Here is a 16,681-nt window from a genome sequence, read left to right on the forward strand (position 1 = left end):
GAGGCCCATGTTTCACCAAAGCCCCCAAACCCCCCCATATCTGGACTCTAAAGCCTCATATACACGATCGGATTTTCCGCGGACAAAGTGTAGGACTTGTCCAAATGGCGTTGTCCGTGAACTTGTCTTGCATAGAAAACGGCAAAGAATTGTCGTCCAAACACGAAACTACATAGTTTTTCAGATCTTTATTGCCACCATTTGGGCAACTTTTGCTAATGTTGTGTTATGGTGAGCATTTCTTCCGAGCATGCGTGTTTGTACACGTGGGTTTTTTCCCCCAGACAGACTTGTGTACACACGATCGCAAAATCCGACGACACATTTGTTGTTGGAAAATTTTACAGCATGCTATCCCACATTTGTTTGCGGAAATTCAACAATTGTCCGATGGAGCGTACAAACGTTCGGATTATCCAACATCCTGCCATCACACAATTCTCGTCGGAAAATCAAATCATGTGTACAAGGCTTTAGATTAGTACGAATTTTGTGTTTGCGAGTGACCATAATGATTTTGGTGCATTTTTATGAGTGTCAATTTATTTGGAGGATTATCAAAATATAATGCAATGTCACAGGGAGGAGCTGGCCCCGTGATGTCACGCTGCCACCGCTGTGTATTAATAGAGTGGCGTTTTGTATTCAACCATATTTTGACATTGATTGGATTTCACACTTGTATGTGCATTTGAATACGATGAATGATATTCACTACAGTATATGCTTATTTAGGTGTACTGCACTATATTAGGTACAGTTTATCAATTTATGGTGTTGAGTTTTCAGCTAGTAACTGTTTGAAAGTTTGTTATATATTTTTACTGTTTACATATATATTGTTTGAAATAATTTTACGCATTCCCAATATTTGAGGTTGTGCCGATTGGCTTTAGTATAACGGTTGCTTATGATCTATGAAACTTCGCAGGATACATGGATAGAGAAAAACGGAGTAGACTTTTTTTTTTTTTTTAATTAGGTGTTGTAGGCCGCATTTCAAGCAATGCAATTTTGCATAGCTATCCTCCAATGTAATTACCTTGAACAGCATCTTTTAGCACAATGTTTTAAAGTGGTTGTGAACTCAAAAAAAATATATACTTACCTTAGATCGAAGCGGTCACACTGCTGTGACCGGCGACATGTCTCCCAGAGTTACTTCCCAGTTTGCGGGCTCCAGCGCTGTGATTGGCCAGAGCCGCGATGACGTCACTCCCGCGCAAGTGAGCCGCCGGTCACGGTGCAGCTACTGAAGAAAGAGCACAAGCGAGCCGTTTCTTCAGTGCGCAGTGCAGATGACGTTGGCACATGCGGATACAGTGAATATCTTCTAAACAGGCTTACCTGTAGGTAAAAGTGGTGTAACAGGGTTTACAATCACTTTAACAACTACAGTAAAACCTTGGTTTAAGAGCTTTTTTGCAAGACAAGCATCATTTTTTAATACATTTTGACTTGATATACATGCGATGTCTTGATATACAAGTAGCATCACATCCCGACCAAGTGTAAAAAAGAGAAGAGAAGTGAGGCGCCTGCAAGTGCTTCAATAATTACATTTAAGGAAGGTACAACATTAAGGAACATATTGCTACACTTAGAGACACCTCTCTTCTCTTTAATACACTGGAGCTCCTGATGGATTTTGCTTCTAATCCCCTTGTGGAGGCTTCTATTTGTGGATGGACATTTTATGGTTATACAACCTATCACATTGCTATAATCTTTTTATATGGACTATAAACAATAAATGGTTGTGGAACAAATCATTTGTTTCTATTATTGTATGTAAAAACATTTATTAGCAACTCTCCAATATTAAATAAAGATGTATTTGAAGATGGCTATAAGCACTATAGGACAAAACTAGGAACAATATATCCCTGCAGAAAAACACATACCTGAAGCATTTGGCTAAGGAGCAGCACACTGCCTGGAGAAAGCCATCTTGGGATGTCATATTTTCCCCTCTGCAGAAGGCAAGACCAAAACATCAACTCTGTGAAACTGCAAACAGATCAGTCTTATAATACAAAGCAGATTTAAATACACATTGTTCCTTAGACTGCATAAACAAATGTTGCTATTGTACTAATCCAGTTTAGTACTGCCTTCTTAAAGCGGAGGTTCCACGGTATATCCTTTTTTTTAATTAGTGCGTTGATTCTTGTGATGCTTAGCAACTACTCACGTGTTTGAGGTTTATATTCATCCCCACTCTAAATTGGCCGAAAATTTAAACTTTTAAAAAGCGCTGCCGGAATTTGCCATTTTGCTTGTGGGCATTGTGAAGCCCACAAGCAAATACTTCCAGGAAGTGGTGAATGCTCGTCACGTGACCTGCTTGACGTGTCACGTGACGAGTGAAATCCTGCGAGATTACAACGGTCGGCGTTGTGAATTGTCTCCTGGGATGCATGACACTGCTCCCAGGAGACATTGGGGCACTGGGGAAGAGGAAAGACAAGCCCACTCCCGCGGGAGGGATACCAGGAAGTGTCTGCAAATACTCCAGATTCACGGTAATTAAACACAATAAAAAAAAATTAATAGCCAAATGTTTATGTATATACACTGCACTGATCTGGATGAGCTGAAGTGTATATTTCAGGTGAAACTCTGCTTTAAAAAGGGCATACTTGTTAGGTTAGAAGTCAATGATTAAAGTTAGAGGGCTCATTTTACTGATCTTCTGAGGTATTCATTGGCTGGGCCAAGATTAGGTCACTCCTGCATAAAAAAAAGTTTAATCATTTATGCAGAATAAACATAGTAGGTCTTTTCTGCAATAAAAACCCTGCCTCTCTGCCAACTTTTTTTTTTTGCTTCCCAAAAGTTCCACCTAAAAAACGAGAAAAAAAAAAAAAAAAAAAAAAAAAAAAGTACAACCAAAGCTTTTTTAGTTATACTTCTTTGGATCACAGGAGTGCAGTTCGATTTCGAGTACAGCTGGTCCAGGCTAAAGAAAGATCCCAACTTTAGGCATGAGCTACCCGGAAGCCTGACCTAGCAGCTGGCTCAACCTCTAAGCAAGCCACTAGGAGTCTGAGCCAGCTGCACCCACCCACTTTACAGCCCGGCACTCCAGTGAGCTGCTGTCTGACAGTCACAGGCTGTTTGCTCACATAAGACTGAGAACTGACCAATCAGCAGCGTTTGCTTAGTTCTCAGTCTTAGAAGCAGCAGGGGGACCAATCAGCAGCGTTTGCTTAGTTCTCAGTCTTAGAAGCAGCAGGGGGACCAATGCTGCATCTGCCTAGGGGAGTATACTGTAATTTTTTTTTTTTTTTAAATAACCCATTACTTCTTTTAACCCCTTTAATACTGGTATATAGACATATGTCATCTGCAGCAGGGCTCGCCCATACTGGACGGAGTGTCATATGATGTCCTCCGCTTTTTTCCCGCTACCGCAGGCCTCCAGGGGGGCCCACAGCGCAGTGATTGGGCGTGTCCCTCGTGACACAGCCCCTCCCCGATCACATTAAAGAGCCAATGAAATAGGCTATTTACTGCGTGATGGGCTGTATCCAATCACAGCAAGTCACTATGCAGATCTGCGGGCGTGCACGCCACTTGTGCGTGCCCCTGGGGGCATGCAGCGATTGGGATTGAGGCTTGTCCCTCGGACAAAGCCCCTCCCCGATCAGGGTAAAGAGCCAATGAAATTGGCTCTTTACCATGTGACTGGCTGTGTCCAATTACAGCCAGACACAAAATGTAAACACACCGCAGGTAACGGCTGTTGCTAGGTTCTCCTCCTCACACACCGATCCAGTGTGAGGAGGAGATCACAGTAAACTGAGTTACTACATTACAGTGATATTACTGTGGCAAAATTGCCCCCCTGAATAAAGAGGACCTGTCATTCCATCAGTGTACCTGTCCCGTGATCCCATCTTAGTCCCCGACGTGCAGCTCGTTCGTGTCACCCATCATACAGCCACTATGTCCAGAAAAGTATACACTCCAGAAGAGGCATATCAAAGTCTGACCAATGAGAGCAGCGGGGAGCTCTCACCATCCAGTTACAGTTGATTCAGATTCTGGTTTGGAATATGAGCCAGTCTAAGCCAGTACATCGGCATCCAAATAAGAGGAGAAAGTAGTCCATCCAAAAAGACGACGGTCTGAAAACCAGACAGCTACCAACAGCACCAGACGACCCAATGGCCAAATGCCAATGGCGCTAGACGCCCGGAAGAGAGGCCCAAGTGCTGCTAGACCCCAAGAGGAAAGGCCCAGTACAGGCACTGGAATTTTACCCCAAAGAATTAGAGCCCAAACCCAGCTTCCGGATACACTGGCAAACACATTGTGGCAGTCTTCTGGCACAGTGTCAGTCACAACCCCCCTTTCACAGCACAGCCAGGTTTGCATGTCAACGTCAGGGATTTTTTTTTTTTAAATGTATTTTTTTTCCCCCCTGATGAATCAAGGCATCGTGGATCAAACCAATCTTTTTGCACGTCAATTCATAGGAAAAAAAAAAAACGAGCTATGCCCGCCCTTTTGAATGGAGGCTGCTCTCCTGATGCGGACTACAAACACCTCCCTTTCCTCACCTTCATAACATATATAGAGTACTGAGAAGGCTGGTATTATGGTTTTTCGTTTTTTAGTTCAGCACACAAGGACTGGCTTTCTGATGGGATCAATGGGCATTTTTCTACACTTGCAAAAATAGTACCTAGATGTGCTGCTGCATTTATTTTTGTTTTTTTAGGCTAAGGATTGAAAAGCTAGATTGCAAACAAAGGGTTCACAAATACACACACAAAACTTTGGCTAAATGAAAATAGATTTGCCAAGAGACAGATTACGTGAGTAGCCTACTTCATAAATCCTACTTGGACAACTCCATGTTTGCATTCCACTATAGAAAAACTTTGAAAGTTAGAAAAAAAAAAAAAAAAAAAAAAAACCCACACACATGTGTGCATATCCCTATGAACACAATACAAGTAAATAACTTAAAAATTGTATTTAGATTGTGTTTTTAATTTTCTTTTTACAGAGAGGATTGTAATGTCCTGTATGCAGACATTTTGAAGTATATGGTTAAGAACTTACCATTATTCTCTTATACAAAACCATTACATTATCATCATCAAAGGGAAGGTATCCACACATCAGTGCGTACATAAGCACACCCATGCTCCAAATATCTGCCTAAAAAATAAAAAAAGCGCAAAAAAATTAGTTGCATTTAATTTTTGATACACGTTTTGCCCAACAGCTGCAAGATCAAAATTCCTTTCTCCAAATGTGGAGTGTGGCTAATGCATAATGTACCCCCAATATACGATATAGATGTGACCATTAGAGGGCGTGTGGTTGGAGCAAAACTAAAACCAAAATAAAAGGGGTATTAAACCCAAAAGCAAAACATAATGCAGCTTACCAATCTTGGATGTGATTGCTGCATTCATTCAAACTCTTTTTAGGCTTTATTTTTTTTAATCTAGTGATCCAGCCAGTAAGTCGGTTTTCCAAAAGAACAAGCTTTCCGGCAGAATGTATCAGTTACACAGATGAGACAAGACGTTTAAACACGGACAGGGGTGCTTACAATGATTAGCTTTCATGTAAAACCTTTGTTGCAAAAGGAAATAAACGGTTACTGCAACTGCTTATAAAGTGTGAGCTGGCTTTTGGTTAGTGCATCTAAATCTGCTAGTACATCCAACACTCTCTCCCCCCCCCCCCCCCCGACTGGCAATGCTAATGTCAAAAGGTGCCCCCCCATACTGTGGCTCCTTGATCAGAGTGGGGGCACTCTAAAAGTGGTGGTGTGTTACTGGCCAGATCACTAGGTGAAAACAGAGGGGGGGGGGGAGCCAAAAGAAAACTGATGCAGCCACCACATCTAATGGATTTGTAAGCTGCAGTAGATTATCGTTTTTGGTTAAATATAACCATTTTAATGCTTATGCTGCCACCATTGGTAAATACATGGGAAAGTAGATCATATTTACTTGTTTTAACTCTCCCCCCCCTCCTTTACATTTCTTTAGTTACTTTCTAGTTTCTGGCCCAAGCCAAATTAAAAGTCATACATCCCAGGAGTCTTTAGGTGGGAAGGAGGAGTTTGCTCTGCTAAAAAACACACTCTCCTGCCTGAGCCAAGGGCAAATAGATTCCATATTCAAGATGGCCATGGCTAGAAATGCTGGAGGGGGTTCTTTGAAAGAGTTCAAAGTGATGTCTCAGCAAAATATAGAGTTAGCGTGGGTATATATGCTGCTATGAAAATACAGTGCCTTGTCCGCTCTTGATAGCAACTGGTGTGACAAAACATACTGGACAGAGCTCGGCACTTTAACGCTGAGACACACACGTAAAAAGGGTCTGCATACACTGAATTTTTAATACCAACATTTTTGCAGTCATGCAGCACTTGAGACCTGTACTGAAGGCTGTGTATCATGAGTGCTGTGGTAGGCACTTTGTGAATACGATTTGATTTTACCTGTTAAAATTACATTGTTGCACTACAAGTCTTTGTGCTTTATCGTCCTAATGGATCCATGAAGGAATAATAAAAAAGGAACCAGGCAGCCATCCATCTCCCAGCCTATCTAGTATCATTGCATCGCCCTGCTTCACTATCTTGTAATAAGAATTCAAACAAATCTGGCAAATAATCCTGAGTCAATGGGAATGGATTTTTAAAAGGTGTAAAGCACCAGCACTTTATAAAAGAGTGGTATTTTTTTTGCACATTTGTGTGACATGAACACTAATATTGCAATAGACTTTTTCTGATTCTATATACATTTTGTTAAGAACCAGCACTCTCAATACCAAGAGACGTTATACGCATACTGTATGATTTTGCACGATTTGTTTTAATGGTCACTGAATCCACTTGTGGTTTTATCACCAATATATGTATTGGTTTTATTGATTTGATATGCATGTTCTTTTATTTATGTAGTGAGGGGGTTACATATTTAATTGAATCTTTCTGTGAGCGCGGCATCTTTTAACCATTATAGGTTTTAGTCCAAATACTGTAGGACATTTTTATAGCTGCTTGTTTGGGAGGAGGCGTTGTAGATTAGGAAGTGCATAACTTGAGTGTTTTCCTCTGATGGTGTTTGTAGAGTAAGGGCTCATGCACACAGGGAGTTTTTACAGCTGCCATTAGCAGCGTCTGACTTTTTTTTTTTTAACTGCCCCTAAATGGTCTTCCATGTTAGCCTATGTGTCCATGCACACAAACGGAGGCATAAGCATTTAGGGGCAGTAGGAAAACAAAAAAAAAAAAAAAAGGGAAAGAAGACCAGGAGTGTAGCGTGTTTCTGCAAAAAGCACCCAAAAACAGAGGTGTGAACCCGGCCTGAGATGTTTAGTAACATAATGGGGTTAAAAAAAAAAAAAAAAAGTACAAAAAGAGCAAATAATGGCTACTGTAAGGGGTTCATTTTTTTTACTGTGTGACAGTGAAAGTAATATTTACAATAGCGATTTGCTTTTTTGTACTAAAAGGGCCAATTTTTTTTTTTAACCCCATTATGTTACTGGCCGATTAATTGATTATGAAAATTGTAATCGATTAATTTCATAATCGATTCGTTGTTTCGGCCCTAGATAAATCAATAGTCAGCCATGTAGCCAATACCAATGGGTTATAAACCTACTTAGCTTGGTTATTGAGCCAAACATTATATTATACTTAATAAAGTCCAGTGGCTTCGGTAATTGTAACCTCAGCAATCCAATACCAAACATTAGAGGAAGACCAAGAGCCAACATTAATACTACCGCTAACCACAAATATCTGCACCACACTGAATATACCAACCTAGTTACAGCTACTTATGTTGACCAGATCATAGGCCACAAATACTAGTCTCACTTCAACCTAAAAAGTAACCAAGCCCCTGCTCATCCCAAATGCTAGATAGACACAGTCACAGCAATCTTCCAAAAAGCCAGGTAGCCCTGCAAAAGAAAGGCAGAAGTGCCTGCTCTGTGTTGTCTTGAGTAATAGTTATAGAAAGGGGGGAAAATTTCAGAGTATCAATATAGAAGCTGCAATTAGCTTTGTTTTTTAAAGCTTTGGGGTGTCCGTTTAAAAAAAAAAGTTCAACAATGACAGTTACTTACTTTATTTCTATTGTGACAGATTCCCTTTAAAGACTTTAAATTACATGCTCCAGTTTGTTTAGACAGAGGAAACACGTCAATCCTAATTCTACAACATCTTGGACAAATCATAAAGCCGCTGCTCTATACCTCAGTCATATCAAAGGCTACCAGTGTTTCCTTAGTTTTGGCCAGGCAGCCACTAAACAACAGTCATAGAAAAAAAAAAAAAAAAAAAAAAAAAAAAAAGTGATTAGTCTCTGGGTAAAAACCAAGCCCGTTATAAGCCAGCTAAATCCTCATTTGGGTGTTTGTGATAGAGAGAAAGGCCCCATTCACACTGGGGTGGTGGGTGCGTTGGTGGCAAAGCGCTGCTATTTTTAGCGGCAATTTACTGTCAGTTTCGCAGCGCTATTTTAAAGAGCCCCACTAGAGGCCGAAAAAGAGTTGAAACCACCCGCACAGCGCCAGGGTGCCCATTTCAATGGGCAGGAGCGGTATACACACCACTCCTTCACCACTCCAAAGATGCTGCTAGCAGGACTTTTTTTTAGCGTCCTGCTAGCACACCGCTAAATTGTGAAAGCCCTCGGGCTTTCACACTGGACTGTGAGGAGCGGCTCTTTCAGGGCACTTTGCAGGCGCTATTTTTAGTGGTATAGCGCCTCAGTGTTAAAGGGGTCCAATACGTGTGTTGTTCCCGATCAAGCTCCCCGTCTGTCTGCTCTTCTCTGCTAGATTGGACCATTTCCTGAACTCAACCTGCCTTTTACCTAGACTGTCATAGAACCACGCTATCTGGCTGGTAACCACAAGTATCCGTTTGCTTTGCTCATTTCGCACCTGCCCTGGCGTGGTGGCCAGACACTATAACATTGTGTATAAATTGTGGGGGTAACAGAGTACCGTAGGTCTGCTTGCCTCATGGGAAAGGGGGCTGCTATAGGTGAAGAACACAGTAGCCAGCTATAGTGTCTGACCACCTGCGTTGGGTAGACATGACAATTTCCCAGTTTTGGCGACCTTAAAGCAGAGTTCCAGGCTATTTTTAGTTTATTTATACAAATAGTGTTGCTGCTGACTTTTAATAAATACAGTATCCACTCACCTGTCCCACGGTCCAGCGATGCGGCGCACGGAGGCACGCTCCTCTCCCCCGTCATTAGAACTGTGGGCATCCGGCCGTGACAGCTTGTGGCTTCACGGCCGGGCAAGCACCACGCTCTCGAGCGGACAGGTGATTTTCTGAGACCTGTCACGTGTCAAAGAAGATTGCCTAGAGGGAGAGTCGCCTAGGCGGCCCTTGGCGGAAGGAGGAAGTGGGACAGGAAGTCCCCTTCAAAACTAAGAACCCACTCCCCCCCAAAAAATAAAGGACATGCCAAATGTGACATGCAAGGGGGCGAGGATTACGTAAAGCAGAAGTTTCACTTTTGGGTGGGACTCCACTTTAAGCGGGCAAAACATTTTTAGTATGCAAGGTAGTTCAAGTCAAGAATCTGTCGGATTTATTGGTCCCTACACTATCCAAATCTAAAAAAGGAAAAAAAAAAAAAAAAAAAAAAAAAAGGGTGGAGATCTACTTTAAAACATGAGACCCCAAGACCAACAACATTTAAATATATCAAATAACCAGGGCTATAAAATTGAAAGATCAAACAATGGAACAGCATGGTAATATACTGTAGGGTACAAAAATGGGGCCAAATTGCAAAGTTCATCAGGGTTCCTGAACCCACTGGGACAGGTCCTGAGATTTCATTACCATTTTAAACTGTTAGTTATCAGCGTTTTTGATCCAGCGTTTGAGCTAGTAATCGCTATTGTGCATGGAGTAGTGTTTTAGGAGCATTAGTGTTTTATTAGAAATTTTTACAGTTGCTGTAAAAACACTCCAAAAACATTTTATTTATTTTTTCCTGCTCCTAGATGCTGAAGCTTAAAAAAAAAAAAAAAAAAAAAAAAAAAAAAAAAAAAACCCAATAGCCTACACACATTTTTTTTTTACCACGATTGTAGCCCCCCATACGCCTAAATGTGAACAGAGCCTCAAGGCACAAAGCTTGAATACTGGAGACTATTAGCGCATGTACTTTTAGACTGTAAAAACGGGGAAAATATATGAACCACCACCACAAAAGAAAAACCAACATTAGAAATATTATTCTTACCTCCGAACCAATATATGCTTTTCCTTGTATCAATTCAGGGGCTGCATATGCTGGACTGCCACAACAGGTCATTAGGTGATAATCCATTCCACCCTACCAAAAAAAACAAAAAAACACCACAATAAAACTTCAAATTCACGAAACGCTGAAATGGTGGAGTGTTTGGAAGAGATTACCGGAGTTAAAAGACCAGCATCTGCAATAAGTAATTGGTTAGCTCAAGAATATTTACTAGAATGCTGGAAGACACATGCTTTAGCTCAGCTCAGTTTTGAAAGGCATTTTTTATGTTTAAAACATAAAAAAGAAAAAGGCCAGCAAAGGGTAAATCATCCTCCTACCAGAACGTCTCAACTTTGTGGCAAAGCAGCAACAAAAACATGATCAAGTGGCAATTTCAGCCATATGGGTAATCACCACTAGATGGTGCTGTCCTAATTATTTTCTTCAAGCCGCAATATACCCACTTGATCTTACTCCGCTCTAAATTGCATCCATGCACCAAAATAGTTCATCACTGCTCAGGTGATTAGTGACTATAAATATTTTTATGTATTAGTTCATTCATTGAACCCTTTGTAAGGTTGGCCATTTATGTGCAGTGTGTGCGCGTCGGTGCTCCCTAGAGGCAGATTCTGTATTATGTTTTTGACCTCTCCTCCATTTTGGAGGAGCCTCACCAATAGCAGCCTTTCTATCCACATAAAAGCAAGCAGGAAGCAGCGTGACATCACTTTCTGAAGAGCCAATCACGGCGAAACATATGTCGGCGCAGAGGATCTGTCATTTCCGGGTCCATATTTGATACCACACATCAGGCTTTGCCCTTCGGAGAGAGATGTGGAATGCTCGCCACTCCCAGGGATCAGATGACTCGCACGCGCCGTTTACACCTAGCGCCATGCACTATACATGCGAGTGTAACTGCCATCATTGCTGCCGTTTTTACTTTATTAAAAATTACTACACCAAGAGACTTTCATCCGTGTCTCCTGTGGAGTAATTTTTTTACATTATAGCCCCTTCCTGAGTGGCCATTGGAGTGAATTTATGCCATTAGCGGAACCAATCTGGTGTTCCCAAAGCGTTTTTTTGACCATCCTGTAAATAGGGGTCAAACAGCTCTGGTTAGTGGCCATCTTCAAACTGAGCACTCGTGGTGGAAGATCTAGAAGTTTTATCTCCGAGCATTCCGTTTTGGGGTTGGGATTTATTCACTTATGGACTTTATGCTTGCTTATTTTTTCATGAATGTGCACTTAAGTTTGATGCAGCGTTTTTCTTTGTGCCAGTTTTTTACATGTAATGTATAGCGCCCTAGTCTTTATTTTATAATTCTACGCAGTTTAGTGATTTGTTCACCTTAAAGGGGGCAGACGTTTGTTTATATATGTTTTTATACCCAAAAGGCGCCATTTTTTTATTTATTTTTACATGATCATAAACAGAAGGGTGTGACCTGTGTCCCTCAGTGGCCTCCCCAAAAAAGGCTTTCATGGCGAATACAAACATCCAATATTCACTCATCTATGAGGGTCACAGAAAGTCCCACATTTGGGTCGTCCAAAAGCAGTCCCAACTGAAGGGTGGGCAACATTGCAAACAACATTAACAGGTCGATGAAAAAAAAATAAAAAAACGGGGAGTGGGCGTCTGTCTGCAGGACCTTGCACCTGAAGCTGGCATTGGAGGGGACACTTGATAGCAATTAGAGTAGGTTTGAACAGAAAATTAGTTGGCAGTCTTGTAAATATGAAGAAAAAGTTGCCCAATGCCAAAAACCCATGGTGCACTTACATATCCAGTAGAATGACAACAATTCGAATACCGAGCACAAAAAGCCAAGTACAATAATAAAGTAAAAATTTCAGAATCGCACACGACTGCACCTTCAACAGGGAAGAACTGTGTTTCACATGTTATGAGCCCAAACAGACAGGGACACAGCTCCTTGTGGCCAGCAGTAGGGCCATGTCTGCAAAAACGGTCAATCCCGGATCCCAGCTGGATGCTAGAGATATTGGCCCGGATCCACAAAGAGCTGCCTATCTTTAAGGCAGGCGTAGCGTATCTCAGATACGCTACGCCGCCGTAACTTACAGCGTTTTTTCCGTATCCACAAAGAATTTGCGCCATAAGTTACGGTGGTGTAGTGTAACTGTGGGCGTAAGGGCGCGCAATTCAAATGGATAAGATGTGGGCGTGTTTTATGGTAATTCCTATTGACCCCACGTAAATTATTTTTTTTTTTTTACGGCGCATGCGCCGTCCGTGGGGGTATCCCAGTGCGCATGCTCGAAATCACGTCGCAAATAGTCAATGCTTTCGACATGAACATAATTTACGGAAAGCCCTATTCGAACGTTTTACGCAAACGACGTAAACGGAAAATTCGACGCTGGCCCGATGTCCATATTTAACATTGCGTACCCCTCATAGAGCAGGGGTAACGTTACGCCGAAAACAGCCTTACGTAAACGACTTAAAAAAATGTGCCGGGCGGACGTACGTTTGTGGATTGGCGTATCTTGGTAATTTGCATACTTGACGCGGAAATCAACGGAAGCGCCACCTAGCAGCCAGCGTAAATATGCACCTTAGATCCGACGGCATACTAAGACGTACGTCAGTCGGATCTAGCCCAGCTTCAGGCGTATCTTGTTTTGTGGATACAGAACAAAGATACGCCGGAGCATCCTAGAAGTTACGCGCGGAACTACAAGTCCTAGGACAGGAGACATTGTAAAACGGACATTCACAGACATGACTAGGCATAATGGGAATTGTAGTTCCTGAACAACTGAAGGGCAATAGTTTGAGGACCCCTGTCCTATACCCAAGCATCTGAGATGCAAGCTGTCCAAACATCCACAAATGATTAACAAATGTCAGCTAACTCTAGAAAGGGGAGGTGAATCTTCACAGCAAGGGAAATAAGAGCAGAGGCTTCCAGTAACCATCACAGATGTAGATTAATGCCACAGGCATCAGCAGTATGCATTCAACAAGCAAAAGATCAACCATGGCAGCTTTTAGATCTTTTAAAGGTTTTTGACAAATCGGACATGGCTTGGCAAAATAAAAAGTCAAGGCCAGGATGGGGGGCAGGACCTGTCAGAAAAGAACACCCTAGAAAAAGGTCTTTCAACCAATTATCAGTTGAGTCTTTGGTAAAAAAAAAAAATAATTGCATGCATCCTCAAAGGGATACAAGGCTAGTAACTGATTACAGGAGAGCAAACAACTTTTGAAGCTGCAATAAGCAGATACATAGATGCAAGGGCCCGATTACAGGGGCATAGAGGCCGGTAAAACATGAATGAAGTGTTTGTTTTGCACCTGGCGCTACTCTAAGGTGCAAGCTGGCAGATTACAGATCCAGCTGCTGTATGGCCCCCCCCCACCCCTACCGCTCAATTTGAGAGGTGTGCAGAGACCAGTGCACAGCCCTAAACACAGACTCTGGGGTTGATTTACTAATACTGGAGATGGCCTAATTTTGTGCAGCTCTGCATAGAAACCAATCAGCTTCCAGTTTTTTTTTTTTCTTTTGATCAAAGCTTAAAGCGGAGGGCCCAAATACAGCAGCTGCTGACTTTTAATGGACACTTACCTGTCCAGCGCGCCCACAATGTTGGCAGCCGAAGCCGAGCAATCGCTCGTCTCTCAGCTGCCCCCGCCGCCATCATCGGTGAGGGAATCAGGAAGTGAAGTGTTGCATCTTCACTGCCTAGTTCCCTAATGCGCGAATGGCGCAGCGCGACCTTACTGGTCCCCGCTGTCTCCTGGGACCAGCGTGTGTGTTTCCCAGAAGACAGCGGGGGACAGGAAGGGGCGTGACTATTCCCGAAAAGCAGAGGTTCACTTTTTGTGTGGACCTCCACCTTAATTGAAAAAGCTGAAGCTAAAAGTTGATTGGCTACCATACACAGCCGAGCCAGATTTTGCACTCTCCAGTTTTAGAAAGAAAAAAAACAAACAAACACACACACACAACACTTGGACTGGCTGTGTGGGCGAGTCCAAGAAGCATTTGCATTCACTTACACAAGCTGCCTGCATGCAGCTCAAAGCAGTGCCAGGCACATAAATGCCTCATTCATGCTCTACAGGACTCTGCGTTCATGTGAACAGGAACCAAAGCTCAGTGCGTTTCTGCAGAAGTGCACCAATTGTCACTTCCAAGCTGTGCCTGCAAAAACCATGCATACTGGTAGTGGGAGGAGTTAACCTGGGCAAACACAGAGTTTGCCAGTGTCCAATCCTCTTGTGGGAGGCAGTGTAACCCAAAAGGTTAAAAAAGACTTCCCGCTTTCCTCATTGAAAAAGAGAGAAATCAGGAGGGTCGCCTACCCTACCCTAGGGCTCTTAGCAAGGACCTGTAAATTCAGCTGCACCACCACTGTAGGGCTCATGGATACAGCAATTTTCCATTCGGTTATAAGATTAAACAGACACAAAGATAACTGGTGTGTTAACAGAAACCAGATTTCCCTTTTCTTTTTATACAACCTCTGCTGGAAAGAAGAAATGTAAGATTTAAAAAAAATAAACGTGAATGGTTTTTAAAAGGCTCTTTAGAGAACTGAATATTCAGACTGTTACGCCTAACCTCCAAATTGCACACACATACAGTGCATTTACCTCCCATTCAAGGCCTACGTATTTTGCAAGTAAAAGCATTTTCTTTACATTAAATAAAAAAAGTGCAGTAAAATATGTGCATATTTAACTGTCGTATAATATTGTGTTACTTTTCATTATAAAAAGCAGCTTAATCCTCCCCGCCCCCCCCCCCCACAAGCTAGATTATGGAAATATCTTGTATTCTACAGCAAGGTAAAAAGAAGAATAAAAGTCAGCCGTTTGCTGCAATTATAACGAGTAACAGAAGAGGGCGCAAATGCCTGCGGATGGAAAGAAAATAAGCATTTCCTGAAGCAGCAGCCGTTGCCGAGCCGATGTCACACCTATGAAACAGCACAGCACATGAAACTAGGAAACAATATACTGTAGATGCAAAGAGCCCATGCATACCTTTGGCTTTGCACATAGACCAAAGTCTATTAACTTCAAGTTCTGATCTTCATCAATAAGGAGATTTTCCTACGAAAAACAAACAAACACGTATTTGTCACAAAGCTTTGTATAAGCCATAAAAATCAAAAAGAATTGATACAGAAAAAAAAAAAATTACTCACTGGTTTGAGATCTCTGTGTGCATATCCTTGACTATGGATATAAGCAACAGCAGATACGATCTGTCGGAAAAAAACCCTAGCCTCTTCTTCAGTTAGTCGGTCCTTGGCAATAATGTAGTCAAATAATTCACCACCTGGGCAATACTGTGGAAGAACACAATTCAGATAAAATATGTTACGGTAATACAAGCTTCTATATCTGTAATTAACAGGCTACACCCAGTTATTTGTTCTCAGGAAGTGTTAGAAAGTTATTAAAGGGGTTGTAAAAGGAAAAAAAATCCCTAAATAGCTTCCTTTACCTTAGTGCAGTCCTCCTTCACTTACCTCATCCTTCCATTTTGCTTTTAAATGTCTATTTCTTCTGAGAAATCCTCACTTCCTGTTCTTCTGTCTGTAACTCCACACAGTAATGCAAGGCTTTCTCCTTGGTGTGGAGAAAGCCTCTTGAGGGGGAGAGCAGGAGAGTCAGGACGCCCACTAACACACAGCTCCTTTCTCCATCTGCAAAGTAGAGAGTGTTCTGACTAATGGCCCGTACACACGATCCGAATATTGGACAAAAACGATCGTCCGAGGAAGAATCGTGCGATTTTTGGATCGTGTGTACACTACTTTCGAGAGCAGATCACGACAGTTCATTCGATATTATTCGATCGGACAAGCATGAAAATTTTCCTCGTACGATGTCAGATCGTACGATTTTCGCTTAGTCAGTATAGTTGTCGTCCGAAAATACAATACAAAATACATTACAACACATGACATCACTTCCGATTTTTTTTTTCTATCGTACGAGAATTTGTGACTTTAATTAAACTCATTTAATTTTACTTGCGACTATTAAAGCGAAAAAAAGTCGTACGATTCGTCGTCTGAAATTCGGATCGTGTGTACTAGGCATTAGCCTCTTGAGGGGGGGAAGGGGCAAGCAGGCAAGTCAGGACACTCTCTATGCAGATAGAGAAAGGAGCTGTGTGTTAGTGGGCGTCCTGAACAGGAAGTGAGGATTTCTCAGAAGAAATAAGGACATTACGCCCTGGTTCACACTGGGTACGATTTGGAACGATTTGAGATGCGATTTGACATGTCAAATCGCATCTCAAATCGGCGGCAATGGCACTGTCCTAATCAGTGAGACTCCGCATCTGCGATTTCAAAAAGTAGTTCCTGTACTACTTTTTGCGATTTTGGGCCGCGATTTACATTAAA

The 16,681-nt window shown here is 42.0% G+C and overlaps 1 protein-coding gene across 4 annotated transcripts in view; it reads right to left on the minus strand.

Moving 5' to 3' along the window:
* Positions 1 to 16,681, minus strand: part of MELK (maternal embryonic leucine zipper kinase) — a 59,080-nt gene that overhangs the window by 25,106 nt on the left and 17,293 nt on the right. For all 4 annotated transcript variants that reach the window (XM_040361685.1, XM_040361678.1, XM_040361665.1 and 1 more), the window contains exons 5-9: positions 15,470 to 15,613; positions 15,306 to 15,374; positions 10,269 to 10,361; positions 5,077 to 5,175; positions 1,905 to 1,973 (exon numbers count right to left, since the gene is read on the minus strand). In XM_040361685.1, coding sequence (XP_040217619.1) covers positions 1,905 to 1,973; positions 5,077 to 5,175; positions 10,269 to 10,361; positions 15,306 to 15,374; positions 15,470 to 15,613 — 474 coding nt within the window. The remainder of the gene's footprint in view (positions 1 to 1,904; positions 1,974 to 5,076; positions 5,176 to 10,268; positions 10,362 to 15,305; positions 15,375 to 15,469; positions 15,614 to 16,681) is intronic.

Source organism: Rana temporaria, chromosome 1 (genome assembly GCF_905171775.1).
Source record: "Rana temporaria chromosome 1, aRanTem1.1, whole genome shotgun sequence".
NCBI lineage: Eukaryota > Metazoa > Chordata > Amphibia > Anura > Ranidae > Rana > Rana temporaria.